The following is a 27,829-nucleotide window of genomic DNA, read 5'->3' on the forward strand; positions in this document are numbered from 1 at the left end:
TTCCGTCAATTCCTGGAGCCTTGTTTTTCACCAATGCTTCAGTGCAGCCTGGACTTCCTCCTTCAATACCATCAGCTCTTGATCATATGCTACCTCCCAAAATGGCTGAACATCAACCAAATCTTTTTGGTAGAGTGTCTCTGTGTATTCCTTCCATCTTCTTTGGATGCTTCCTGCGTCGTTCGTTGAAGCGTTCAATTATTGCAACTCGAGGCTTGATTTTTTTCTTTCGTTCTTTCAGCTTGAGAAATACCGAATGTGTTCTTTCCTTTTGGTTTTCTAGCTCCAAGTCTTTGCACACTTCATTATAATACTTTATACTGTCATCTTGAGCTACCTTATGAAATCTTCTGTTCAGCTGTTTTACATGATCATTTCTTCTATTTGCTTTAGCTACTCTACATTCAAGAGCAAGTTTCAGAGTCTCTTCTGACATCCATTTTAGTCTTCTTTCTTTCCTGTCTTTTTAATGACCTTTTGCTTTCTTTATGTATGATACCCTTGATGTTATTCCACAACTCATTTGGTTTTTGGTCATTAGTGTTCAATGCATCAAATCTATTTTTAAGATGGTCTCTAAATTCAGGTGGGATATACTCAAGGTCATACTTTGGTGCTTGGGGACTTGTTTTAATTTTCTTCAGCTTCAGCTTGAACTTGCATATGAGCAATTGATAGTGTGTCCCCTAGTCGGCCCCTGGCCTTGTTCTGACTGATGACACTGAGCTTCTCTACTGTCTCACAATCTTCGGCATCACTTCTATCACCAAGGCCATATTTTCCAACTACCGATCCTTTTTGTTTCCAGCTTTCACATTCTAATCACCAGTAATTATCGATGTTTATTTTGACTGCATGTCTGATCAATTTCAGACTGCAGGAATTGGTAAAAAAAAAAAAAAAAAAAAACTTTAATTTCTTCATCTTTGGCATTAGTGGTTGGTGCTTAAATTTGAGTAATAGTCATATTAACCTGTCTTCCTTGTAGGCATATTGATATTATCCTATCAGTGATAGCACTGTTTTTCAGGATAGGTCCTGAAATATTCTTGACAGTGAATGTAACACTGCTCCTCTTCAATTTGTCATTACTAGCATTGTAGACCACATAACTGTCTAATTCAGAATGGCCAAAAGCCAGCTCATTTCAGCTCACTAATTCCTAGGATATCTATCTTCAAGATATCCATTTCATTTTTGATAACTTCCAATTTTCTTAGATTCATACTTCATATGTTCCACGTTCCTATCATTAATGCATGTTTGTAGCTGTTTCTTCTCATTTTGAGTCATCTGTCAGTCTGTCATACTGTGGTGGCTTGTATGTTGCTATGGAAACTATACCACTGTATTTCAAATATCAGCAGGGTCACCCAAGGTGAACAGGTTTCAGTGGAGCTTCCAGACTAAGACAAACTAAGAAAGATCTGGCAATCTACTTCTTATAAAATTGGCCAGTAAAAACCTTATGAATAGCAGCAGAACATTGTCTGATAGAATGCCAGAAGACGAGTTCCTCAGGTTGGAAGGCATTCAAAACACACTGGGGAAGAGCTGCCTCCTCCGGGTAGCATCAACCTTAGTGATGTGGATGGAGTAAAGCTTTTGGGACCTTCATTTGCTGATGTGGCATGACTCAAAATGAGTTTATTAAGATAGTGTGGCAAAATAGAGAGACTGAGGGAGACGTAAGTGGCCAGACACACATTCCAATCTCTCAGCTCTGGGCCTCAGTGCAGGGCATGGGAAGTGTATTTGTTAAGGAAGGGATTAGAGAAAGCAGAGGGGTGGTTTCCCAGCTCCCTGCACAGGATCCTGGGAGAAAGCCACCATCTGGGGACAACCAGCACCAACACAGGACACCCTACCTACTGATGTGGGCAGAGTGGAGTGGTCAGACAGAGGGTTTAGTTTAACTCCTCAGCTTTCCTCAATTACCACGTGACATAGATTCTGAGGTGAAAGTCACTTGTCCTGGAGCTCAGCTGACAAGGACCAGGTGACCCCTTGTCAAAGGCTGGGGTAGACCACTTGAGCCAGAAGGACCAGGTAAAGGATGTGTCAGAGACTCCGTGGCCTCTACAATTTTTGAGAGCCAAGGGGAAGCTGAGTGAGCAGTAAGTGGTCACCGGATACTGGTCAAGCCAGCTAACGAAGAATAGATCACAAGTTCTTTCATCAACTGCAGGTGCCAGCAAAATGGCAGGGATGGACCAGGCCAGCCACAGCTGGTGGTTTGTCAGGCAAGTCTCTCCACAGCTGGAATGGCAAGGATCTAGAGGTGCTACATGAATGGAAGCACCTTCACCAGGCTCCCATGAGCTTAGTCACTGACTCAGCACACAGTGAAAGGGAGCCCCTCCCCTCATAAACCACAAGGCTGTGTTCAAAAAAGAGAAGACAGTAAAATTAAGATGGCCTCGGCTTTTTCACCTAAAAGGCTGAACATTACCTAAGAACTGTTTAAATTATTAGACTAAGCGTTCAACAGAATTGGGTTAAATGAGTTTCTTCATACTACCCAGCGAATAGGGGTTTGCAAGGAAGACCAGACCAGTTCTAGACAAAATAAGGCATTTTCTCGGGGGTACTGGTACTAAGAGATCTCCATATATATATGAACTGGACTACTGGAACGGAATGCAAGATTGAATTTTTCATGACACTAATTAGAAAACCAACTGGTGTTTTCTAAGAACAGCCACTGATAAGCTAACTCCTCAAATATTCACCGTTCAGGTCACCCTCAAATCACTACGGGGCTCCGTTCCGACGACTCAGTCATAAGCCAGTTCTGATATAAGTCGAATACTTCATTTCTTTTTAAGTTTTCACTACTATTGTCTTTTATTATCAGTATCTTTATAAATCTGATCTTTATTTGTCTTTGGGGGTTGGCATGAGAATGAGAACATCAGCAAATTATGCGCTGCAACACTGTACGTAGCACGTTACTAACGATGAAAAAAAAAACAATGGTGGTAAGTGCAGGTCGTTGTAACTAGAATGCATTTTAAGTCGCTATGAGTTGGAATCGACTTGATGGCAACGGTTTTTTGTTTTACAGAACATGAGGCATTGGGGGTTCAACAGTAGCATTCTTGCCTCCTATGAGGGAGACCTGGGTTCGATTCCTGGACAATGCACCTCCTGCACAGCCACCACCTATCTGTCAATGGAAGTCTGTGTGTTGCTATGATGCTGAACAGGTTTCAGTGGAGCTTCTAGACTAAGACAGACTAGGAAGAAACACCTGGCTATTCTGAAAATCAGCCAATTAAAATCCTATGGATCACAGCAGACCACTCTCTGATCCACAGCTGATCACAAGGACGGACAGTGCAGGACGGGGTAGCATTTTATTTCAGTTGTGCGCGGGGTCATCACGAGTCAAAGGCTGACTTGACAGCAGCTAACAACAAAAATCGTACCTACTATGATGATAAAAAGTAAAATCAGAAGTGGGCTTTGCCTCTTTAGGTGAAAAAAAAAGAGAGATTAAATATTTTTAAAACTGAGATAGAAAATGATAAATGTCCTAAGAAAGATACTGTGGAAATTCTGTGACAGCGGTTCCTAACACACGATCAATGGTTTCAGAAGTCCATTAATCCTTGACAGTGCCCACAAAATGGTGTGAGCGTGCGTACAGGTCCAAGGGTATGTGCACGCACCATCTGTGGCCAGTGGGTCCACCAGCTCCACAAGCTTCTCCAAGGGGATAAGCAAATACGTAAAACTCTGCACCAGAACAGGGGCCTTTATTCCAGTTGGGATAGACAGGGAAGACTTTGTGGAGGAGATGCCATTTGAAAGACAGGTAAAATCTAGATATGTGGAGATGGGGCGACAGTCTAGGCTAAGGAAGAACAGAAATGGAAATATTCTCTATATTCAATGTTTTCCGTATGTTTCATGGTACATACTTACAGTAAACCTCTTCTTTTTCTCTCTGTGTTCATCAGAGCTGGGAATGCTAACACTTGGGCAGCTTTCCTTGTAGTCCATGGTATAATCTCTTTGGGTTTAATGCCTCAAAAGGACACCAAAAACTGAATCCGAAGGAACAGTCAGCAGAGGACCAACACAATTAACTAATCCAAAATATAAAACCTCTCGAGGTAATGTTCAAATTCCATCATGCAACCTTAACCAACAGGAAAAAAAAAAAAAAAAAAAAAGAATTGATTAGCAAAACAACTTAAAAATATGATTTCTCATTTCTTGTTCACAGGACCCATTTCATGTTACTTCTGGCAGTAATTCACTTTTGACTGTTTAAGTCTCAACTCCAGTTTAGAGATTTAGTTTCTGTCATATCCCTATCACCACAGCTCACCCACAATCAAACACCTGCGTCCCATCTATCTTCCTTGCAGATAGGAGTTTCTTGTAACTTATTCTCTACAATTCACGTGGCTGAGGGGCTAACTGTCCCCTAAAGGAACTGTAGCTTGATCCATTCAGAGCAGAGTTCTTCCAAGTGTGGTCTTCAGACTTCTTTCATCAGGATGACTTGGTGGAGCTTGCTGAAAAATTCAGGTCACTGGGCTCCACACAAGACCTGAGGAGTCCTTGTATTTTATTTAATAAACATTACTTAATGTTTCTACATGCCAAGTAATTTACAAACAGTAACTCATTTAATGCTCAGAATGATCCTATGTGCTAACGTGATTTCCCCTTTTTACAAATGAGGCACCTGAGACACAGAGAGGTTGAATAATTCTCCTTCCCAGGATTTGAACCCAGGCTATCTGGCTGTAGAGTCCCAAGCCCTAACCATTGTGCTATGTTGCATTTTTAACAACCCTTATACAATAATTCTTAGGTACTACACACCTGGTCTGAGACATTACAGTAGATTTCCATACAGAACAGATGCAATTATGTCATACTATCATTCCACCCATGGGCAGAAGGTTTCAGATGTCACACTCATGTCACCTTTTCTAAACAAAGCAGTCCATACTTTCCAGTGACATCAAATAACACCTTTTTAATGGTCAGCTTGCCAGTTTCCTTGGATGATTAATCTCAGGAAGTCACTGTAACAGAGCTTTCTCCACCCAGCCACATGCCGGAAGCTGACCTCTACGGACCTCACACCTAGGTACACTACTTCTACCCTTGTCCTCTGCCTTCTAGTTGGGTTCAGCCAATGTGGGGCACCTGCAGGAGACCAGGGAGTCCCTGGGTGGGGTAAATGGTTAACACGTTCAGCTGCTAACCAAAATGTTGAAGGTTCAAGTCCACCCAGAGGTACCTTGGAAGAAAGGCCTGGCACTCTACTGAAATCAGCCACTGAAAACCCTACCGAGCACAATTCTACTCTGACGTACATGGGATCACAATGAGTCATAATCGACTTGATGGCAACCAGTTAGGAGACCAGAGGGTAAGATACTACAGGATTTATTCCCCCTGCTCCCGCCTGACAGGCGGGGGTTTCTCTACCTAAGGCCACATTTCCTACCAGGTGGTCTTTCTCCCACAGACAATTCGTGCCTTCAGGCCAAGGAGTAGTAAAGGCTTTCTAATACTGTCAGTGGGGGCTGGTGGGGAGCATATCTTGCTGGTTTCCTTAACCCTGCCCGCAACATATTTCAGTAAAGAGCCCCTTTGCTAGCTCCCCTTCAATCACTTTTGAACATGCTATGTGTTTCTCACTAGTGACTGATACGGTAATGGTCCCAAGAATGGCTCCAGAAACAGACCCTCAAAAATGAGCCTTACATTTGATGGGAGCACTGATAACTTTCCTGTGGAGGGACAGGATGGGAAGCTGATAACCTGGCATACAGTGATATTATGTTCACTCAAATTACCTCCAACCCCGTCCCCACGTGGCACAGGATGGATTGCAAGTGGCAGGCAAGGTGCTGGAAGATCAAGTGGCTGATGAAAAGGGTGATTTCAAAGGCTGTGCATAGGCTAGGGCTGCTTCTGGCTGTCCTTGAAATGTCCACAAAGCAAAGAAAAATTGAAAGCCTTGAATTCCCAAACAGATGGGTGGAAAATCTTAAAGCTGCAGAGCTGACATACCTGAGGACCAACAATAAGGGTTGCAGAGCTGATTAAATAAGCAACTGTTTAATGTCTCTTATGCTAACATAACGGCCACTGGTTGGAAAGGAGAATGATCCTGAACTGTGGCAGCACGCATTTGAAGAGACACACCCGGGGCTAAGAATGCGGAAACTCCTAATTCACCTGAAAAGCCCTGCTGAAAGCAGCAACCTACCTCCCTCTGAGGAGACCCAGGCTCCCAACTTCCCCCTGAAACCCTCTGAAGTTGCTTCACGAGGGGCTGCCAATTCTCCTCTCCACCCACTCACTCTACCACCACTCACTGCCTCAGGCCCGCGATGGAAGTCAGATACCAAAAGAGCTGAGGAAGAAGTTCAGAATATACTCTGGGATAAGATTATTTTCGTATTTAAAAAAATGGGCAGAATCTGAACAGTTTTCCTCAGGAGGCTGGGGAGCATGTATGGGAGCAAATCCAAAGGATGATGGATGCAGGAGGCCTAAATTTAAGACTAGATGGAGTTCATTCATGAGTATGGTTGTACGCTCCATTGATTCCAGATTTAATGTGTTGGTCTCAGCACCTGGGAGGGGCACTAAAGATCTGCTGGGCTGACTGACTAAGCCTGGACTGAGGGTGCCCTCCAGGCAATGAGGCCGAGATGATAGAACTTTCCTGGCACACTGCAGAGGAAGGAAGTTGAAAGTGCTGGAGTACTGGATGCATTCTACTCTGCTGTGCTCAACCACATATCCCCCAACCCCACCAAGGGCCAGAGCAACACAGCATCTTCTCCTTCCCGGCACTGGTGGGAAGTGCACCACATCCTAGTTTGTCTTAGTATGCAAGCTCCGCTGAAGCCTTCCATCATGGTTGACCCTGCTGGTATTTGACATATCAGTGGCATAGCTTCTAGCACACAGCAATATGCAAGCTGCCCCGGTATGTCAAATTGACAGATAGGTGGCAGAAATTGGATCTAATGTATAGTAATTTGTTTTGAGTTAGTTTTTCTCCATTAATTCAACACTGATCGAGCACTCATCACAAACTAGACAGTAAGAAGGCAAAGATAAGAAATCCTACAAGAAACTTATCTAGTAGGGGAGACTGACAAGCAAAAGAAGAATTTCACAGTGAATAAATACGATGTTTTGTGTACGCATGGTAAGCTACAAGACCACAGGGAAGGTACACGAACCCAGACTGTCATTTATTCTCATCCCAGCTAAAAATAAAGCCAGGCAGGTACGGGAGCAGAAGTTTGAAAGCGATCACACCTGTCTTCCAATTTTCTCTGGGAAAAAAAGAAGCCGTAAAATCCTATACTGGCAAGGAGATATTGCTGTGAAGAAATATGCAGAGAGGCTAAATAACTTGCCCAAGCTAGTACCCAGCTGACAGACAATAGATCCAGTATTCAAATCCAAATGTGCCTGACTCCAAAATCTACGTGCTTGTTTACTATACCACACTGCCTCTCCCCAAGTAAGATTTTCTTTCCTTCATCCTAAATCAAACCAGCAACCTAATGATACTTAATATTTATTGGCTAAGCTTATTACAAGCCAAAGAGTGTGTTTTACATGTATTAATTTGATTGTTCCACAAAAAAGTCCTACTGAGAGGAAATCGAGGAGAAAATGAAGCAGAAAAAGATGAAGTAACCTGACCAAGGTGGTGGCGCCGGGATTTGAACCCAGGTGGTCTAACCTGGGGGTCTGTGCTGTTATCTGTCCCACCAAACATACCTCCTCTGCCACATACATGTGCTCTAGAGAGTCCTCTGAGGAGCATGAAGAAGTGCGTCCACTGATTTCTAAGTGGTTAGAAGTAAAATTATGAAAGAGCAACCCTGCTATTACTGTAAACTTAATGTATATTTATTCTTTAAAACTGAAGCAATTAAAATTCTGCAGAATCATCCTCTGGCCTGGCAGCTATATAAAACTGAATGAGAAGAGGACTGATAACAAGAACCTCCACAACTGAAAAAGAACAGGACAAATTGCAGTGACATTCATGTAAAAATAAAAATTGGAACTTTCCAGGAGGCTCACAGGTATCAGAACAAACAGGAAAAGAACCTGCTCTCACACTGCTGGAGAGTCACAGGATAACCTTGCAGATCGGTTCCCAGGCTCCAGTGAGACTGCACTCAGATGCTAACCCAGAACGGAAGAGCTAACCTTAACCTCCAGCCAGCGCATCAACTCAGACAAGGCCAGTAAGACGGAAAGAAACGGGTCAGATGAGAACAGAATTCTCAGAGGCAGACAGATCTTAGGTGGGGCAGTGAATTTGCAAGTATAAAATGATGCAAAAAAAAAAGAGTTTTTCATAGAGCTGATACCAACTCATGGCAACCCCAGGTACATCAGAATAGAAGTGGCCTCCATAGGGCTTTCAATAGCTGATTTTTCCAAAGTAGATTGCCAGGCCTTTCTTCTGAGGCATCCCTGGGTGGACGCAAACCTTCAATCTTTCGGTTAGCAGCTGAGTGCATTAACTGATGGCACTACCCAGAGACTCCAAGGATAATATATAACAAAAAAACCCGTTGCCGTCGAGTCAATTCCAACTCTGAGTGACCCTACAGGACAGAGTAGAACTGCCTCATAGGGTTTCCAAGGCTTTGTATTACATTGATGATATAATTATATTTTTTACTTTTTAGAACATTTTTTTTCTTCATCACCGTGCCCATCTTTTTGTCCATTGTATGTAATTACTGTCCTGGATCTTGTCCATCTTTGTTTCAGGACAGCCAAAAAATATTTTATATGACAATCAAATGATTCTTTTACCCCTAAAAAATAAGCAGGTTCTGAACCCAGTTACCTTCAAGTCATAAAGGCTGCCTGATATTGACTTGAGGATGCTTTCCAGATCACAAGGTAGATACAATCACAAATATCAGCATCCACCCTTAACTAATATGGCAGTGAGAGAGGGTCAGTGAGTCACACCAAGGTGTATAGGGAGTTAGGAACAAGCCTGTCCCACAAGGGAGGAGTTAGGCCTGGAAGATCTCTACAAGTTCTTTAGCAGGGGGCAGAACAGGTGCTGTATCTGGGAATAAGGGTGCCTATGGGAGGTTTTTTTTTTTTTTTATGGGAGGGGACTGACTGAGCCAGGCAAGGAAGACACAAAAGAAAATCTAAGCACAGGCCTAGGCTCAGCATGGGGCCTGGGATGAGAACAGGTTTGGAAAACGGGACTGACCCAGAGAATAAGAAAAGGAATTGGGGGTGGGAGCGAGGGCAGAAAATATTCCTGAGAACAGATCAAGTGGATGGGTTTCATATTAAAAAAATAAATAAATAAATAAACTATAATAAAAGAGCCTTCCCAGGAAATTCCAGCCCCAAACTAACTGGTTACTTTATTGAAATTCAACTGTAATAGTATATAATCTGAAACGGTTTATTTCCGCCTCTCAGGATGCTAGCTCCAAACAAATCTGAAGTGTTTCAAGAGAAACAAAGCATATCTTTGTCATATCTGGAAATTAGGCTCATTGCAAAATAGGTTTAAAAAAACTAAAAACCTGGACCTGGCAATGGAAGATACATAGTAACCTACTCCACCCCCATCACAGGATGAATCAGTTACAACTTTTCCTGTTTTCCTTCCTTACTAATAGATCCTTCCTCTAATTCCCACCACACCTTCTCTTTGATTTTCCCCTCATTCTATAATCACAAAGCAGTCCTAGTTTTTCCCAGGTTTATCACATCTCTCATTGAGGCATAATTTATTTATCCTGATTCTTCATAAAGTGACATACAAATTAAAATAAAATACATGCAGAATATCCAGCGTTGGGACTGAGATAATACAGCAGAATAGCCTGCACCCAACAATTTGAGAGACGTGCCTGAGAACGCCAACAAAAGTTAGTAATGAGCCTGCGGATTCCCTGACACTAGCTCCATTTTATCACAGACATGAAGGAATGGGCTGGGTGAAGAGGCGAGCGGCCACTGGCAGCCCTTTGTTTTCCACGCTAGAACCAAAACTGGCAGGACGAGGAGGAAAGCCCTAAGCTCCTTTCAGCTGATAACACGTGCTCCAGGCAGCCCAGAACTGGCAGGGCAGGGCTGGCAGCAGTGGCAGCGATGTCCTGCCCTATCCTTCGGTGCCTGCAGTCGCCATCCTGGGCTCCCTAGCACCAGCGCCTGCCCTATTAGTCCTGGCTTCCCAAGCTTTTCCATTCAGAGGCATATTCCCAGCATATCTTCCGGGCAGACGTGAACACAAAACACTCCCCTGGACAGTCCTAGAGGACTGCGGCCATGGGTGCAGTGATGGGTGGGGTGGACCACAGCAAAATGAAGTGAGACAGGAGAAAAGCGAGGGAGAAGTTCACACAGAACTGAAAAACCAAAACCAAACCAGTTGCTGTTGAGTGGATTCCAACTCATAGTGACCCTATAGAACAGGACAGAACTGCCCCATAGGGTTTCCATGGAGCGGTTGGTGGATTCAAACTGCTGACCTTTTGGTTAGTAGCCAAGCTCTTAACCACTGCACCACTAGCAACAGTAAAATACTGCTGGTCCTAGGAGGCCTCCGATAAAGTCAGTTCTGACCAAGGAGGTTGAGCGAAGAATGCAGGTTGAGGCGGCAAAAGATGAAGCAAAGATAACAACCTCCATCGTGCCTCATGAAGTCTACTGGGAGAACCTCACACCTGGCATCTCTGCTTCCATTCTAACTCCATCTGATCCATTCTTCCCACAGCAGCCAGAGTAACCTTTTATAACTGTAGATCTGATTGTTTCACTCCCCTGCTCACAGCCTTTCCCTGGCTTCCCACTGCCCTTCAGGTAAAACCCAAAGTCTGAATTATTCCCAGCTGCCTGCAAGCATGTACAAGGCCTAACCTCTGCCCACCTCCCAGCTGCATTCCACCAGATCTCTCACCCCTCTACTCACTAGACTGCAGGCACAGTACCCTCATTCCCAGTCCTCGTCCTGCCAAGCCTTTCCCATCTCCAGCCTCATCAGCCTGGGTCCCCTCTACCTGGAATGCCTTTCCCCCCAGTCTTCACCTTCGGGCCTTTGTTCAAATGCTGCATCCTTCAGCAAGCCTTCATGCCCACCCTCCCCAAGTTAACCTTATGTCATCAGCCTAATACTCTTTTTAGCATTTATTACATCTAGGGTACATTGTTCTTGTTTATTCTGGGCCTCTCCTGCCAGAGTACAGCAACTCTGACTTATTCATTGCCATGCATTTACTAGGCCCTAATAAACACTCGTTTGTTTCATTTACTCATTCAACAAACATGTGGAGGGGCAGCCTTGGAAATTCCAACTTGCCAAAGTATGCAACTGAGATCTTCAAAGTATCCAGTAGCTCATTCATTCTTTCATCAGTCTCCTAAATCCTCAATTTCTCCTTCTTGACTAGATCACTCCATTATTATACATACCAAAAAAAAAACAAAAAAAAATTTTTTTTTTTTTTATACATACCAGTACACTATAATATCTTAATAAAATCCTGCCTGAAAATATAGATTTACTTATTTAACAAATGGGTCCCTGGGTGGTACAAATGGCTCTTAACTGACACACTGGAAGTTCAAGTCCGCCCAGAGGCACCTCAGAAGAAAGGCCTGGTCATCTACTTCTAAAAAATCAGCCACTGAAAACCCTAGAGCCAAGTTCTACTCTGACACACGTGGGGTCACCAAGAGTCAAAACTGTCTCAGGAGCAGCTGGTCTGGTTTTGGTTTTTTTATTTAACAAATACCTACATTGTGCTTACCATGTGCAGAATACCTAATTACTCTGTGTCCCAGCTTTTATGATTTGTAGGGATGATCCCACCTGATAACACTATACCTTTAGCCCAGGGTTTTTACAAACAAGGAGAACTCAGGGTAAACAGAGGCTGATACAGTGTGATAAAGGAAACCTTACTCCAAAGCAAACATTTGCTTTCGGGATTCTTTTTCTGACAGTAAAGCTTTACTGGTTAGCACACTGAAAAAGATTTCCCAACACACATAAATTACAACCAATTATACATTTAAATTATAGTACTTATTTAAACTGTAGTACATTAGTTTCAAATCTTGATGGTACATTGGCTATGTTACTAGTAAAGGTAGTACGCAGAATTTTACCTTAAAGTTTTTACAGTTCAAAAATTAGGACATTTATGTATGTCCCTGGTGGCGTAGTAGTACAGAGCTATGGCTGCTATGGCTGCTAACCAAAAAGCCGGCAGTTTGAATCCACCAGGTGCTCCCTGGAAGCTGTATGGGGCAGTTCTACTCTGTCCCGTAGGGTCACCGTGAGTCAGAATCAACTCGACAGCAACAGGTTTGGTTTGGTTTCTTTTTCTGTTAATGCATGTTTTCCCTACCATCTCCTGCTTCTGAATTGCAGCTTCATTCCAGGAACGGTAAAATAAATGCAGACCTTTACCATTAAGTACTCGAAATCAAGAACAAAGAAAGTAAGCTAGGCTAACGTACGCCCTAGGATGGGAAAATCTCAAGGTTTGGAAGGCAGGAGTAGAGAAGCAAAGACAAACTTAAGATGCAGAATTTCTACAAAACTTCTAGAGTCAAGTTTTAATCTGAAATAGTCACGAGTAAAATAAAAACGTGGACTCTATTGGAATATGTAAGAGAATGTTTATAATGAAAAATGAAGCAAAATATGTTGCTAGTGATAGAAAGTTTAATAAAAACAAAAGCTTCAACAATAGACAAATTCCAGTATCTTATCAGTGGCATTACTAGGGTTGAGGTCACCCAGTGCGGTACCTCGTGGTGCCACCCCCCATGCTAATTACCACAATATTGTAGCTAAAACACCAGAAAATCTGACAAACACCAGCAGCACCAAAAACAACTGTGCGTGCTTCTAGCGCGTGCAGACAAAACCACATGATGTGAAACACCATTGTAATTAGGTCATAATGACAGCTCTGACTGGATCACACTAGAATGTTCAATAAGTAAATTAACAAAGCGTTTTAGCCTTGTGGGCAGGGCTGGATTACCCCATAAGCAAGGTAAGCACGGGCTTACTTGCGCTTACTTACTAACCTGTAGTATTACAGATTAATAACCACACGTAAGCCCGTGCTTACCCTGTTTACTGGGTCATCTGCCCCTGTGAGCAGCTATAAATTTGAAAAGGGACTTTGATTCTGTAGGTAGGTGTTGTGAGCTTGGAAAAGAGACAGGTGCCAGCCATACCTAGGAGCAGAGTCTGTAATGTGCTGAAAAAAACGTGAAAATTGTTTACTATGGATGATCTGGTAAGCAAGGTAAGCATTGTGCTTACCTTGCTTATTGGATAATCTGCCCCTGCTTGTAGGTATATTAATACACGTAAGCTGGGTTTATGAAAACATTTTTTGTTGTTATAACTACAGGGAAATTTTTATTAAAAAAATAAAATTTCTGCTGAAACACTACATCAAAGTTTTATAGACCATCATTTTGGTGTCACCTCCTCTGACAGTTATCACCTGGTATGGTCTCTATCCTTCGCATCCCCCTAATGATCCCACTGTATCTTGTATCTATCACCTTTGTCTGAAGATCTAAAAGCTTCTGGCATATATCTTCTCCGTATAGCCAGGAAAATAAAGAAAAAGTCATGAACTTTTTTTTTTTTTTGATCCATGAAAGAAAAGGAGGCAAACTACTTTCTGCAGACCAGAGAGAAAAAGAGAACGTTCAGTTCTATCCCATTCAGCAAACAAAGAAGCAGAGACAGTATTTTTTGTGCCTAGAGATGGATAGGAAACTCTGGTGACATAGTGGTTAAGAGCTCGGCTGCTAACCAAAAGGTTGGTAGTTCAAATCCACCAGCCGCTCCTTGGAAATTCTATGGGACAGTTCTACTCTGTCCTATAGGGTCACTATGAGTCGGAATCCACTCAACAGCAACAGGGTTTTTGGAGGGAGGGAGGAAGGAAGGCAGGCTTTGAATAATACCCCACAAGAAAACCCAAAGCTGCATGTGTTACTCCATAAAGCCTGTCTTGTCCTGATTGTTTCCTGAGTTTATCATGAATTTTTTTAAGTATCTGCCTGTCTGTCCATCTATGTGGTTATTGGGTATGCTGTTCTCCCTACACTCACTCCCTCCCATGAATTCAGATCTCGGTGTCTTCATTTGTATTTTCTTTATTTACTACTGAATCTCTCCCTGCCTTCTTCTTTGATTGCCCATACTCTACAAATGAATCTCATTTGTTGAAGCCCAATATTTAATGATTTAAAGGCCTAGTAAATAGAAGTCAAAAGTTCACTCTTATTTACAAGGCAGATAAGTGAGTCCGTGTCCTATTTTTCTTTTAAAAGTAACTGGAATTCTTGTTGTCTAGGAGTTTATATGTAGCCAAAAAAAAAAAAAAAAAAAGACAAATGTCCAAAGAATTACAACTCAAAGTAGACCATGATAAATTCTTTAAGAGAGGTATGAAAATTCAGACAAGGAAAATTCACCTCCAAATGAACTTATCTAGGCAGCCTTTGGGGTGGGTGACACGTGAGGGAGGTTTTGAAGGATGGAGACTCTAAATAGAAAGGGTGGCAGAAGCAAAAATACAGCAAGTGGGAACATCCTCGGTACAAACAGGGAATAGCCATTAGTCTAGTGTGTCTGAATCCCTGTCCAAGTGGGGGGGGAGAAGACCCACTCATTAATAAAAACAGAAACTGTCGTGGTGTAACACCTACTTTGGGATTTTATGGGGCATTATCATTAAAGCCTTATTTGATTCACATTTACAAGCAGTCATTGGAAATCGCTTTTCTTATTCACAGGAGACACAGGCTGGAAAAGTTGGTTTGAGATCATGTTTTGGAGAACCCCGAATGCCAGGCTACACACTCGGGACTTCATTCTGCAGTTGAGGAAGCACCATGAAGGCATCTGAAAAGGGAATTGCATGGCTGTAGGTGTTCAGGGTGGAATGAAATGAAGGAGCATAAAGAAATAGGAGTTTGGTAACAACAGAAATGACAGGATTGCAAAAAATTGATAAGAGAAATAAGTTAGTAGCTGTTTGCATGTGGGGAACAAAGTAGGAGGAAAAATTAATACTGAGTATTTTTTTTTAACTGAAAGAAAAAAACTGAAATGCTCCTTAGAAGTCAGGATGGTGAAACTTCGCCTTGTTTACTTTGGATATGTCGTCAGGAAAGATCAATTGCTGTACAATGACATCACGTTTGGTAAAGTGGAGGGTCAGCAAAAATGAGAGAGACCCTCAATGACGGAACGACACAACAGCCGCAACAATGGATTCCAGCGTACCAACGATCATGGAGATGGTGCAGGACTAGACAACCAATGTTCTACTCTGTTACACGTAAGGCCACCACGGGCTGGAGCCTACTCGAGGCAACTAACAACAGTAACAAACTGGGAGAAATAGCTAGAAAGGCAAGAGTGGGACAGACATCAAAATAACAGTGAACTGCCTTATGTAATGACCAGCCATGCTGGAAATGTCTGCATCAGATCCACACATGTGACGTCTTCCACGTGCCAGGCATGCTTCTAGACACTCAGGATATGGTGGGGAGCATAACTGGTAAGCACACCTGCCCTCATGGAACTTACCCTCTAGTGGCAGGCAACAGATGATCAACAAATTAATAAACATATAAATACATATTATATATATAAATACAGGTCCTTGGATGGTGTAAAAAGGTTTGCTCTCAGCTACTAATTGAAAGGTTAATAGTTCAAACCTACCCAGTGGCACCGCAGTAGAAAGAAGAAAAAAGAAAGATTACAGCCAAAAAAAAAACCACAGGAAGGACAGTTCTACTCTGTAACACACTGGGTCGCCATAAGTTGGAACTGCCTCAATGGCAACAGGTTTTACACACACACATACATATATATGGAGGTTTGAGGTTGTACGAAATTTTAAACAGGAGGATCTGACAAAAAGGTGACATGTGAACAAATACCTACAGGTTAGGGTGTGAGCTATGCCAGGAGCCAGGAAAGAGTCAGCAGTTAATACCAGTATCTCTGAATAATTTCATACTGGAATCCTTTTGAAGTTAGCAGCAATATTGCAACATATCTCTTTGGTGACCCAGTCCTATTTCCCAGGACTAACATTCAGGGTTCCACCTCCTGACTCTATTTTACCCAATCAAGAAAATCTCATCAATAACGCAGTGATAACAAACTGCCTGTAGGTCAATTTGTTTATACTGGCTGTTTGTGCTCCCACGTGGGAGAAAGGGGCTGCATTTTAAAACAAGACCAAAGACTGTTAGAACATGTTTGTACAAAGCTTAAGGAGACAATCATCTTGTTCTCAAGGCAATAATTGATGTAGCAACTTTGAGACTTGTGATTTAAATCAAAGGTGCTGCAGAATAATCATGAATCATGCAATTAAACTACCAAGCAGAATGTTGCCAGGAGAAAAACCATTCACAGCACCATAAAACTGTCAAAAATCGAAACTATAAGTAATATCTTCCTTTGATTTTATAATATGTTGATCAGTAGAGCTGAATTCTAGTCTAAACTCTGCCACTTACTGTTCTGGGTCTTTGGGCCTCATCCTTATCTGCAAAGCGTGGCTGATCTCATTTTTCAGATCCCTTTCAATTCTGAGATTCTCTGTGGCATGCTATGGGTTCCATAATGTTTAAGTATTTGGGCATTCTGGTTAAGCCGTCTTGCAATAATAGTACAAACAGGCATCCACCCAAAACAGCACAACTAGTAAGGACTACATAAAGTGCTACTTCTTTTAAACAAGCCTACCGGAACTTAAACGAGGCTACACAGATGATAAAAGTCTGCCTTTTTTCATCCTTTTAGAACACCCTTCAAGACTCTGAGGTTTCTGTATCATTTGAGAATGGATTTGATTTGAAACCAAGGTAAGACCCTGGTATGAGAGAAAAGTAATGAGACTTTTTCTTTTGGGACTCAGCGTATGGAAATGTTCCAAAGGAGTTCCTAAACATTTCTCACAATCGCAGCAGCTCTGAGAAAGGCAAAGCATAGGTTTTCCAGTGATGAAAACTTTGAAGATTAATGCCCGTCTGAACGCATGAGGCAAACAAAACCAAAGCCTACTGTGGTCGAGCCGTTCCGACTCATAGCGACCCTATAGGACAGGGTAGAAATGCCCCATAGAGATTCCAAGGAGCGCCTCGTAGATTCGAACTGCTTATCTTCCGGTCAGCAGCCGTCATACTTAACCACTACAGCACCAGGGTTTCCAGGCTTGAGGGACCAGGGTTTCCAGGCTTGAGGCAATTGGCCGACATTTATTGTGGCCTCGCTAGGTGCCAGGCACTAGCACTTCACCTTAACAATCCTATAAGGCTGGAGCTATCATTATCCCCATTTTATGCATAAGGAAACTAAGGCATAAAGAAGCTAAGCAAACTGTCCAAGTCTTTACATGTAGTAAGTAGTGAAACCAGATTCAAACCCAGGCAATCTAGCTTCAAAGCGTGCGCGCTTCATCTCCATGATACACTGCCTACGTAAACCCTGGTGTCCTTGTTTAAGTAACAGTCCCATTATCAGTCGCATCCTTCTTGCAAGCTGAATTACATAAAATTAAAGCCGCGCCTCAAGTTCACTACCGAGTTTCTCCTCCAGCCCTGAACCACAACTATAAATATATTTTTTTAAATATAAAAACTCTAGAGTACCTGAGGCTTCTCGAGATTTGGGGAGGGAAGGGTAGAGTGAGTCAAACGTTTCCTGCCCGGCAGCGGGTGCCGGGGACAAGCGCTGCGAAGCTGGAGCCGGACCCGGGGTCGTCCCTGCGTCCCCAGCGGGCGAGATTCGGGCGAAGAGACGCGCGTCCGCGCCCGGAGCTCTTGCTCGGCGCCGAAGTGGCACCGGGGCCGGTCCTCGCCAAACCGCACCTGCTCTGGGCACGCCTACGGGGACCCGTCCCCACCGGCTTCGCCGGGCGAGCCCCGCCGGCCACCCGCTTACCTTCGAGGACCCACCCCCGGCGCCGGGCGAGCGGGAAGCGCCGCCACAGCTGCGCCACACTCGGCCGGGCTGGTAGCCGCGCCGCCCGCCCCCTGCAGCCCCGCCGCGCTCCCCGCCGGGCCGCGCCCCTTCACGGCAGGCTCCGCCCCACGGTCGCCTGCAGATGGAAGGGGAAAACCAGAGCGAGCCACCGGGAAAAGGTGAAGAGAGAAGCTCGGGAGAGGAAAGAGATGGCACTCTCCCCAGGTCCGAGCTAAAGTGTAGACGCTTTAAAAGAACAGGGTTCACTCATTCAGGATATTAGCATAATCTCAATCTCCGCAGGCAGGCAAGGATGACACATGAATTCGGGGTTCTAAGAGTGAGAGGGAGCCCTGGTGGCATTGTGGTTAAGAGCTTGGCTGCTAACCAAAAGGTCGGCAGTTTGAATCCAGCCGCCTCTCCCTGGAAGCCCTTTGGGGCATTTCTACTGTGCTATGAGTCAGTGGCAACGGGTATGAGTGAGAAGTCTTTGGAATAAGGTTCAGAGGGACCCTGAAAAGAAGCAATTCTGACCTCTGCCACACATCCTTGTTTCCCATTTTAAACACTGTGGAAACTGACCCCCAGTCAGAATTCTCACCCCGGATTTAGATTACAAACAGCTCAGACCCATTACACCCAGGCCAGCCTGTCTCTGATGTCTATAGAGTACAACAACTATAAGTCTTGCAACTGAGTGGGTGGATAAAGGAAAATCAGACCCCTCGGAAGTAATTATTTTAACTATTAATGTGCTTGAGTTTGGAAGGTGAAAAACAATTTGAGGAATCAAGTCAGTAACTAATTGAATGATGGCGGAGAAACACAGGCTTGCTTTTTACAACAAGCAGGATTTATACCCAGTAACCTTTGCTACAAGAATTTCAGAAAATTGAACCTAGATACATATTAGCAAGAGACGAGCTCAGCTGTGTGGCCTCTAGGGCAGTCACAATCTCTGGAGTCCTCAATTTCCTTATCTGTAAAATGAAGGAATTAGGCCTAGTGGCCACATGACCTCTAAATTCCCTACCAGAGTTCACCCTGCCAGGCTCAACCCTTAAAGGAGAAGGAATACAGGGAATATAGGAAAGGTCTGTACAGTGGGGATCCACACAGAGAAAATGGGGATTTTTAGAAACAGCTTCAGAGATCTCTGGGATTGCTTCATTCACACTCTCCCTTCTGACTTTCCTGTTTGCAATAGTAGTATCACTCTTCTCCTAGCTCAGAACCTTTGATTCTTCTTCTCTCTCAGACCTCACAGTTTTTCACCAGCTCCTTGGATTTCTCCTTTGCAGAATCTCTTCAATGACTCTCCCGTGTTTCACTGCCATCCCCATATAAAGTTCAAATTCTAAGAACTCAGGATCTCTGATCTCACCCTAACCTACTTTTTCCACCTAATCTCCAACAGCTCTCTTTGTGCACTGTCTGTCTAGCAGAGTACAGTATCCACAACCTACAATTAACATTCTTGCCACTGCACATGCACACCCACTGCTTCCCAGCTCAGAATACCCTCTTCTCAGTCCTCGATGTCTTACCTTCCTGACTGCAGTACAGCTCAGGGAGTTCTCTACCCAACAAAATGCTGTAACACTTAGGACCTGCTCCACTAGCAGAGCTACCTTTGCTTTGTTTTCTGTTATTTATAATATTTACCGCCAAAACTGAACCGTAAGCCACATACTAGATGTTCCCAGGCAATTAGGAAGAAAAAACTACTTTCAATATCTCAAAAAGCCTTAAAGAAATTATATGTTCATCTACAATTAGGGTGTTCAGGTCACCTGTAACAGCAAGATTCTCTGTTTTTGTCTGAAATATTATAATTCTTAAGTAACACCAGTTGCTTCTTGTGAACCATTCGTAAGAATGAGAAAATAAATTATTATTAAATAAGATTTGTTTGGGAAACTATATCTTTGAGATTCGTGGAGGGAAGTAAAAAATAAAAATAGCTTATCCACTCTTTGTCACCCATTGTCTAAATAAATGATATATCCAGAAAAAATGGTTAAAAGAATCCCTGGCTGCACAGTGGTTAAAGTACTTGGCACTAGCCAAAAGGTTAGTAGTTCAAACCACCTCAGGAGAAAGAGATGACAGTCTGCTTCCATAAAGATTTCAGCCTGGGAAACCCTAAAATATTTTTAATAAGTCTATGACTATTTTCAACTTTCTTTAAAACCTCTGTCTCCCTTGCTGTAATTAAGGTAAGTGGTCTTTTCTTTTTTAGACAAGTAAGACTGGGGGAATTTCCCCTTTAAATTTCAAATAAATTCTCAAGAATCAGATAAACAAGAACCACATAGCACTTCTTGGAGTTGGACTAGAAAGGTTTTCAGTGTCCCAGAAATAATCCCTCAAATCACAGTAAATTCCCTTACGTTAGGGGGCCCTACACACTATCAAGACCCTCAGAAAATAAGGTTTCCTTGACTGCAACCTTACCCAGATGGCACAAGTAGAAGCAGAACCAGGTTTGCAGAATGACTACCAAGTAAGAGTGAAGGCTGATTTGCAATCTATCAATGGCCCCTTGTGTTTTAGAAAATGTTACTGGCACATTTAAGGGAGGCCCCACAGCTCTGAAACCTGGCTCAAACTATCTATAAATCACAACTCAGAACAAACCTTTATAATGTTTTAGAGATTTAAGAAGTATTAAATACCCAAAAAACAAAGCCATTGCTGTTGAGTCAATTCCGACTCATGGCAATCCTGTAGGACCGAGGAGACCTGCCGCATAGGATTTCCAAGGTTATAATCTTTACTGAAGGTGACTGCCACATCTTTCTCCCATGGAGCACTTGGTGGGTTTGAACCACCAACCTTTCAGTTAGGAGCAAAGCGCTTAACCACCATGCTACCAGGGCTAAATATTAAATAGGTAGACTAGACAACAGACATGCTTCATTTTCCAGAGTGATTATACCAGAGGCAGTTGTTTATAGAATCCTGCAACCTCCCTCTTCCTCTCTTCAAAACGTGAGGTGACTGTTAAGAGTAGAGCCTTCAGGGACTTCCAAATCCAGCTAGATGGAGTAACAATGACCAGATTTGCCCTCCCACCTGAAACACTACCACCGACAATAACAAAAGTCAGACAAAACATATAAAACAATAGTTTCCAAGATACTTCCATTCATCAATGAAGGAAGTAATCCCTGAGAGATGGGAAACAAATGAGGTGAGCTCTACAATCACCCAGCTTACTACACTCAGAGAATTTATGGGCCATGGCAGAGGGAAGGGGAATGCAGAAAACACCAGCAGGCTCCCTGAGTTGAGTGGAGGGAACTGTGAATCCAGGAAAACAAGGTGGCTAAAGTTCACAGGATAGAGTGGAAATAACTGTACAGAGAATTGCAGAGATCTGCAGAGGGTCTTCTTGGAGTATTCAGCAGGGTGCTGATCAGCACATGATGTGAGGAGCCTACCCAAAGCCAGTGAAAGAATGAACCATCTTAAAACATTAAAGAGAACAGTACTGGGTACTCACAGAGGGCTGAGAATACTAGCTATCCCCACCAGGCAGACAGGAAAATCTCGTAATTCAAAGGCATAAAGTACTCAAAAGGGTACTGCCTCAGGGCATAATTAGCCCTAGACTAAATGTATATCCTGTCTTGCCAAAAACCCATAAAAGCAAGATCCAAAAGGATCAAACTGTTTCCATGTAATTTAATTGTATCTCAAACTAAAACTCAAGCATATTTATAGGAATATAAAAATATGCAGCACCCAATAAGTAAAATTCACAATGTCTGGCATTCAATCAAATATTATTAGGCATGCAAAGAAGTAGAAAAATATGACTCAAAGAAGAAAAATCAATCACTGTAACTGACTCATGATTGATACAGTTGTTAGAATTAGCAAACAAAGACATTAAAACAGTTATTATAACTGTATCTCCTATATTTAAAAAGTTAAGTAAAAACAAGAAAGGTATAAAAAATTTCTAAACTGAACATCTAGAAATAAAAACCATAATGTCTTAAACAAAAAATCCATTAGATGGGATTAGTAGATTAGACATTGCAGAAGAAAAGATCAGTGAACTTGGAAGACATAGCAATACAAATTTCCAAAAAGAATCATACAGAGAAAAATAAACTTTTTAAAAATAAAAGAAAAAGAAAATCAATGAGCTGCTGGACGACTTCCAGCTTTCTGATATATGTGTAAATGGAGTTCCTGAAGAGGAAGATGGGGTTGGGGTAAGGAATCAAAAAGACATTTGAAGAAATAATGGCTGACATTTTTCCAAATTTGATAAAAACTATAATCCCATAACCCCATAGATTCAAAAAAATTAAATGAGCCCCAAATACTAGGAATATTAAGAAAATTATATAAAGACACATCATTATGAAATTGCTAAAAAAAAAAATTGTGATGAAGTGATCATCTTAAAAGCAGCTGGAGGAAAAAACATAATGGAGAAACAAAATTAAGAACAACAGACTTCTTAACAGACTAGTGCAAGCAAAAAGACAGTGGAGCAACATCTTTAAAGTAGTGAATTAAAAACAAACAAAAAACTGTCAACCAAGAATTCTATACCCAGCAAAAATGTCTCTCAAAACCAAAGGCAATATAAAGGTTTTTTTAGATAAACAAAAGCTGAAAGAACTCATAACAAGCAAACTCACCCCACAAAATGTTAAAAATGTTAAAGAAAGTCCTTCAGACAGAAGGGAAATGATGACAGATTTCCAGAAAAAAAAACACCTACACAAAGGAATAGCAGCACCAGAAATGGTAACTACAGGGGTAAATATATGATTTTTTAAATAATTTTAATATTTTTAAAATATAACAATTTTTTAAACAAGAACAATAATTTATTGTGGTTTATAGCATATCTACAAAGTAAAATGTATGACAACAATAGCATGAAGTCCAGGAGGAGAGAAATGGAAGTATGTAAGGTTCTTATCCTACATGTGATGTGGTATACAGGCAGTCCCTAGGTTATGAACAACATCTGTCCCTAAGTCTGTCTTTAAGTTGGATTTGTAGGTAAATTGTAACATGTATATGTAGTTCTGATTTAGCATCAGTTACTCAAATGTTTGTCTTAGTACCTAGTATATATTTTACCTTTCTATGCATAAAAAACACTTCCAAACCACACAATGTTTTCATGAGCATCACAATGTAGTGCATACGTTCATTATTACAAACCACTGTATTTAACTCAAATTTTTAATATAATAGGCTTTATGGCAGTCTGTTCTTAAGTACAAGTTGCCTATAAGTCAGACATTCATAGCCCAGGGACTGTCTGTAATTCAATTGCAGATATACTCTGATAAGTTAAAGATGTATACTTAAACCCTAAAATAACCATTAAATCAGAAGAAAAAAGATTTATAACTAATAAGCCAGCAAAGGAGATAAAATGGAGTCACAAATTATACTCATCCAAAAAAAGGCAGAACAGGATGAAAATGAAAACAAAGAACAGATGGAACAAACAGAAAACAAATAACAAGGTAACAGACTTATGCCTAACTCATATCAATAAAGAAATTAAATATAAATTGTCAAAACATCCACATTAAGGGACACAGATTATCACATTGGAGAAAAAAGCAAGACTCAACTATATACTGCCTACAAAAAACACACTGCAAATATGAAGACACAAACATGTTAAAAGTAAAAGGATGGAATGACCCAGCAATTCCACTCCTAGACATCTACCCAAAAGACTTGAAAGCAGAAACTCAGATACTTGTACACCAGTGCTCATTGCAGTGCTACTAACAGTAGCCAAAAGGTGGACAACCTAAATGCCCATTAACACATGAATAGAAAAACTAAATGTGTAATACACATACAATGGAATACTACTCAGGCAGTAAGAGAAATGAAGTCTTGATACATGCTACGTTGTGGGTGGAGCTTGAGGACATGCTGAGTGAAATAAGTCAATCACAAAAGGACAAATATTGTATGTCCTCACTTATAGAAAAAGACAAGAAAAGGCAAATTATTATAGAGACCAAAGTTTTTTAGTGGTTGCTAGGGAGAGAAAGAAGGGGAAAAGGGGGGATAATGGCGATGGGAAAATTGCATTGATTAAGGGTTGCATAGCTGATTAATGTAATTGCTTTTAAGAACTTGTACACCTGTAAAAAGCTAAATGAGCAAAAGTTGTGTGACAGATTTACAAAAATGACAAAAAAAAAAAAAAAGTAGCTGCTGAGGCTGATTATGTACAGCCAAAAACCTCATGGGATTTGGTTCCTTGGTTTTGAGGTTTAGGGTCATGGTTTTGTGGGACATCACAGTTAATTGGTCTAATATCGTGTTTAGTGCTTCTGTTCCACCTCCGGCTCATTGCGTAGTGCCTAGGGGTTTTAAAAGCTTGCAAACCACCATAAAAGGCACAATTGGTCTCTATTTGCCTGGAGCAGCAGAGGAAGAAGAGTCAGGAATAGGAGGAGGATATGGAATATGTGGCTAATTGCCTCCATGAACAACTGCCTCCTTTGCTGTGCAACCAGAAGGACTGGATGGTGCCCAGCTACCACTACTGAACACTTTGGTCAAAGATTCTATAGGAAAATCCTGATCAAAAGGGGAAAAATGCAGAAAAGAATTTCAAATTCTCATGGACTCCAGACTTTCTGGAGCCATGGAAGGTGGATAAACTCCTCAAACTATTGCCCTGAGATAATCCGTAAACCTTAAACCAAAATTATCACCTGAAGTCTTCTTAAAACCAACAAGTTTAGCTTAACTAGTAAAAAAAGGTCTGCCTTGAGCATTACGCTCTTTTTAAGAACTATCTATATGGGATCAAATTGCCAACAGCAACTCAAAAGATTAGATAGGAACCTTAGGGGGTAGTGAGTTTATGTTAATGGGGGAGGGGCAAAAGGAAAAGGAGGGAGAGAATGGTTGCACAACTTGAAGAATGTAATCAATGTCACTGAGTTGTAGATGGAGAAACTGTTGAATTGTATATGTTTTGCTGTGTATATTCTCAACAAAAACAACAAAATTTTGAAAAAAAAAGTAAAGGGATGGAAAAAGATATACCATGCTAATGTTAGTCAAAAGAAAACTGGAGTGGCTAATTAATATCCTATAAAGTAGATTTCAGAACAGATAATATTAGAGGGATAGAAAAGGTCATTTTGTGATGACAAACAGGTCCATTCATCAAGAAGACATACAATCCCAAACACTTATGTACCTAATAGTAATAGATCTTCAAAGTGCATTAAGCAAACAATGAAGCAACTGGAGCAGAAAGAGACACATGCGCAGTTACAGTCAGATTCCAAAACCCCTTTCACAATAATTAGCACCACAAGTTCAGAGAAAATCGGCAAAGATAAAGAAGATTTAAATGATGCTAAAAAAAAAAAAAAATATTTTTTTATCAACCACCTTGACTTACTTGAGATTTGTCAAACGCTCCAATCAAATCAGAAGAAAACACATGCTTTTCAAGTGTACACAAAACATTTACCAAGATAGACCATATTCTGAGCCATAAAACAAGTTTTATTCAATTTAAAAGGATTCAAGTCATATAAGTTTGATCTCTGACTGTAATGAAATTAATCTAGAAATCAATAACAGAAAGATAGCTGGAAAATCTCCAAATATTTGGAATTAACATATACAATTCTAAGTACCTCATGGGTTAAAAAAGAAATCAAAAGGAAAATTAGAAATTTTTTGTAACAAATGAAAATAAAAACAGTACATCAGCACACTAAAGCAATAAAAAAAAAGTTTAAAAAAAAAAAAAGCAATACTTAGGAGGAAACATATAGCACTAAATGCTTCTATTAGAAAAGTTTTCCTCTAAGATCAGGAACAAATATGGATACCTGCTCTTACCACTTCTATTCAACACTGTACTGGAGGTTATAGCCAGGGAAATCGGGAGAAAAAGGAATAAAAGATATCCAGAGTAGAAAGGAAGAAGTAAAACTGTCTCTATTCACAGATAACATGATGGTCTATGTAGAAAATCTGATGGAATCTACAAAAAGCAAATAGAGCTGAGTGAGTTTCACAAGGTTTGTAGAATTCAAAGGTCAATTGTATTTCCATATACTAACAACAGACAATTGGAAATAAAAAAAATGTTAAATATATTATTTACAGTAACACCAACAAATGTTAAATAAAAAAAAAAACTTAGGGGTAAATCTTCATGACCTTGGATTCGGCAATAAATTCTTAGGTATGACACCAAAAGCACAAGCAATGACAACAAAATAGATAAACTGGACTTCATCAAAATGCGAAATTTTGTGCATCAAAGGATATTATCAAGTAAGTGCCAAGGCAACCCACAGAGTAGGAGAAAATATTTGCAAATCATGTATCTGATAAGGGTGTTATACTGCCCAGAATACATAACGAACTCTAACATCAACAAAAATACAAACTCAATTTTAAAATCGGCAAAGAGCTTGAATAGACAAATAGATGTACAAATAGCCAATGGGCACATGAAAAATTGCTCAACATGGTTAGTCATTAGGAAAATGCAAATAAAAACCACAATGAGATACCACTTCACACCCACTAGAATGGCAGTAATCAAAAAAAGTGGGCTCAGCAATAACAACTTCATTCATATGAAGTTACTTGCAAGATTTTACTTTAGGTTCACCTTTTACCTAATTAAAAAGATCAGTGGTTGACAGAGGTTCAGGGAGAGGGAAGGAGGGTTAATAGGTGGAGCACAGGGCATTTTCAGGGCAGTAAAACTATTCTGTATAATACTGTAATGCGAGACACATGACATTATACATTTGTCAAAACCTATAGTACGGTACAACACAAAAAGTGAACCCCAATGTAAACTATGGACTTTAGCTAATAATAACATTTGATCAATTGTAATAAATGTACCACACAAATAAAATGTTAATAACAGGGAAAACTGATGGGAGGTTTATGGGAACTTTCTATATAATTTTTCTGTAAAAGCTGCTCTAAAAACTGTCATTTTTAAAAAACTCTTAACTCTCTTCCTTTTTAGTTTTTCTTTATTCATGCTGAATCTGTATCATAATGACTTATATCTTTTAATAATGGAATAACATAAACATAAAAAGAGACACCCAAAGTCATTTATAGAGAATGAGGAAAAGAAAGAAGAAAAACAATTATAAATTATAAATCCTTGATATCATGATTTATAAATTACTAGTCATTGATTTAGCTAATATCTCCATTAGCTGAAGACTAACATTTTATTTGGCAGAAAGTATAATAAAAATTCAACTTAATTCAGCAAGTATTGATTACTTAATACGTACACAGCTCCCTACAGGGCTCTACACATGGTACATTCACTGTATAAAATTTTTTTTTTTTTTTTTAGTCATTGATTTAGCTAATATCTCCATTAGCTGAAGACTAACATTTTATTTGGCAGAAAGTATAATAAAAATTCAACTTAATTCAGCAAGTATTGATTACTTAATACGTACACAGCTCCCTACAGGGCTCTACACATGGTACATTCACTGTATAAAATTTAAAAATTTTCAGTCTCATCATCTATTACTGCTACAATAAGAAATGAAGTTTATTAAATACAGAAAGTGCAGGATGACCAATACCAAAACCAAAACCCGTTGCCATCAAGTAGATTGCGACTCAAAGAAACCCTATAAAACAGAGTAGAACTGCCCTGAACAGTTTCCAAGAAGCACCTGGTGGATTCAAACTGACAACTTTTTGGTTAGCAGCCAAGTTCTTAACCACTGTGCCACCAGGGCTCCATGGGAAATATAA

General features: G+C 40.9%; 1 protein-coding gene across 8 annotated transcripts in view; it reads right to left on the minus strand.

The window, feature by feature from the left end:
* SGK3 (serum/glucocorticoid regulated kinase family member 3) overlaps positions 1-27,829 on the minus strand; it is a 219,068-nt gene that overhangs the window by 80,902 nt on the left and 110,337 nt on the right. For 5 of the 8 annotated variants that reach the window (XM_049853664.1, XM_049853666.1, XM_049853660.1 and 2 more), the window contains one exon: positions 3,931-4,147. The exons of 1 other annotated variant lie outside the window; for it this stretch is intronic. In XM_049853664.1, coding sequence (XP_049709621.1) covers positions 3,931-4,008 — 78 coding nt within the window. In that variant the 5' untranslated portion in view covers positions 4,009-4,147. Of the gene's footprint in view, positions 1-3,930; positions 4,148-5,828; positions 7,028-17,721; positions 18,089-27,829 lie in introns of those variants that run through there. 2 more of the 8 variants (XM_049853661.1, XM_049853665.1) reach the window with 2 other exon arrangements.

This window comes from Elephas maximus, chromosome 15, assembly GCF_024166365.1.
Source record: "Elephas maximus indicus isolate mEleMax1 chromosome 15, mEleMax1 primary haplotype, whole genome shotgun sequence".
NCBI lineage: Eukaryota > Metazoa > Chordata > Mammalia > Proboscidea > Elephantidae > Elephas > Elephas maximus.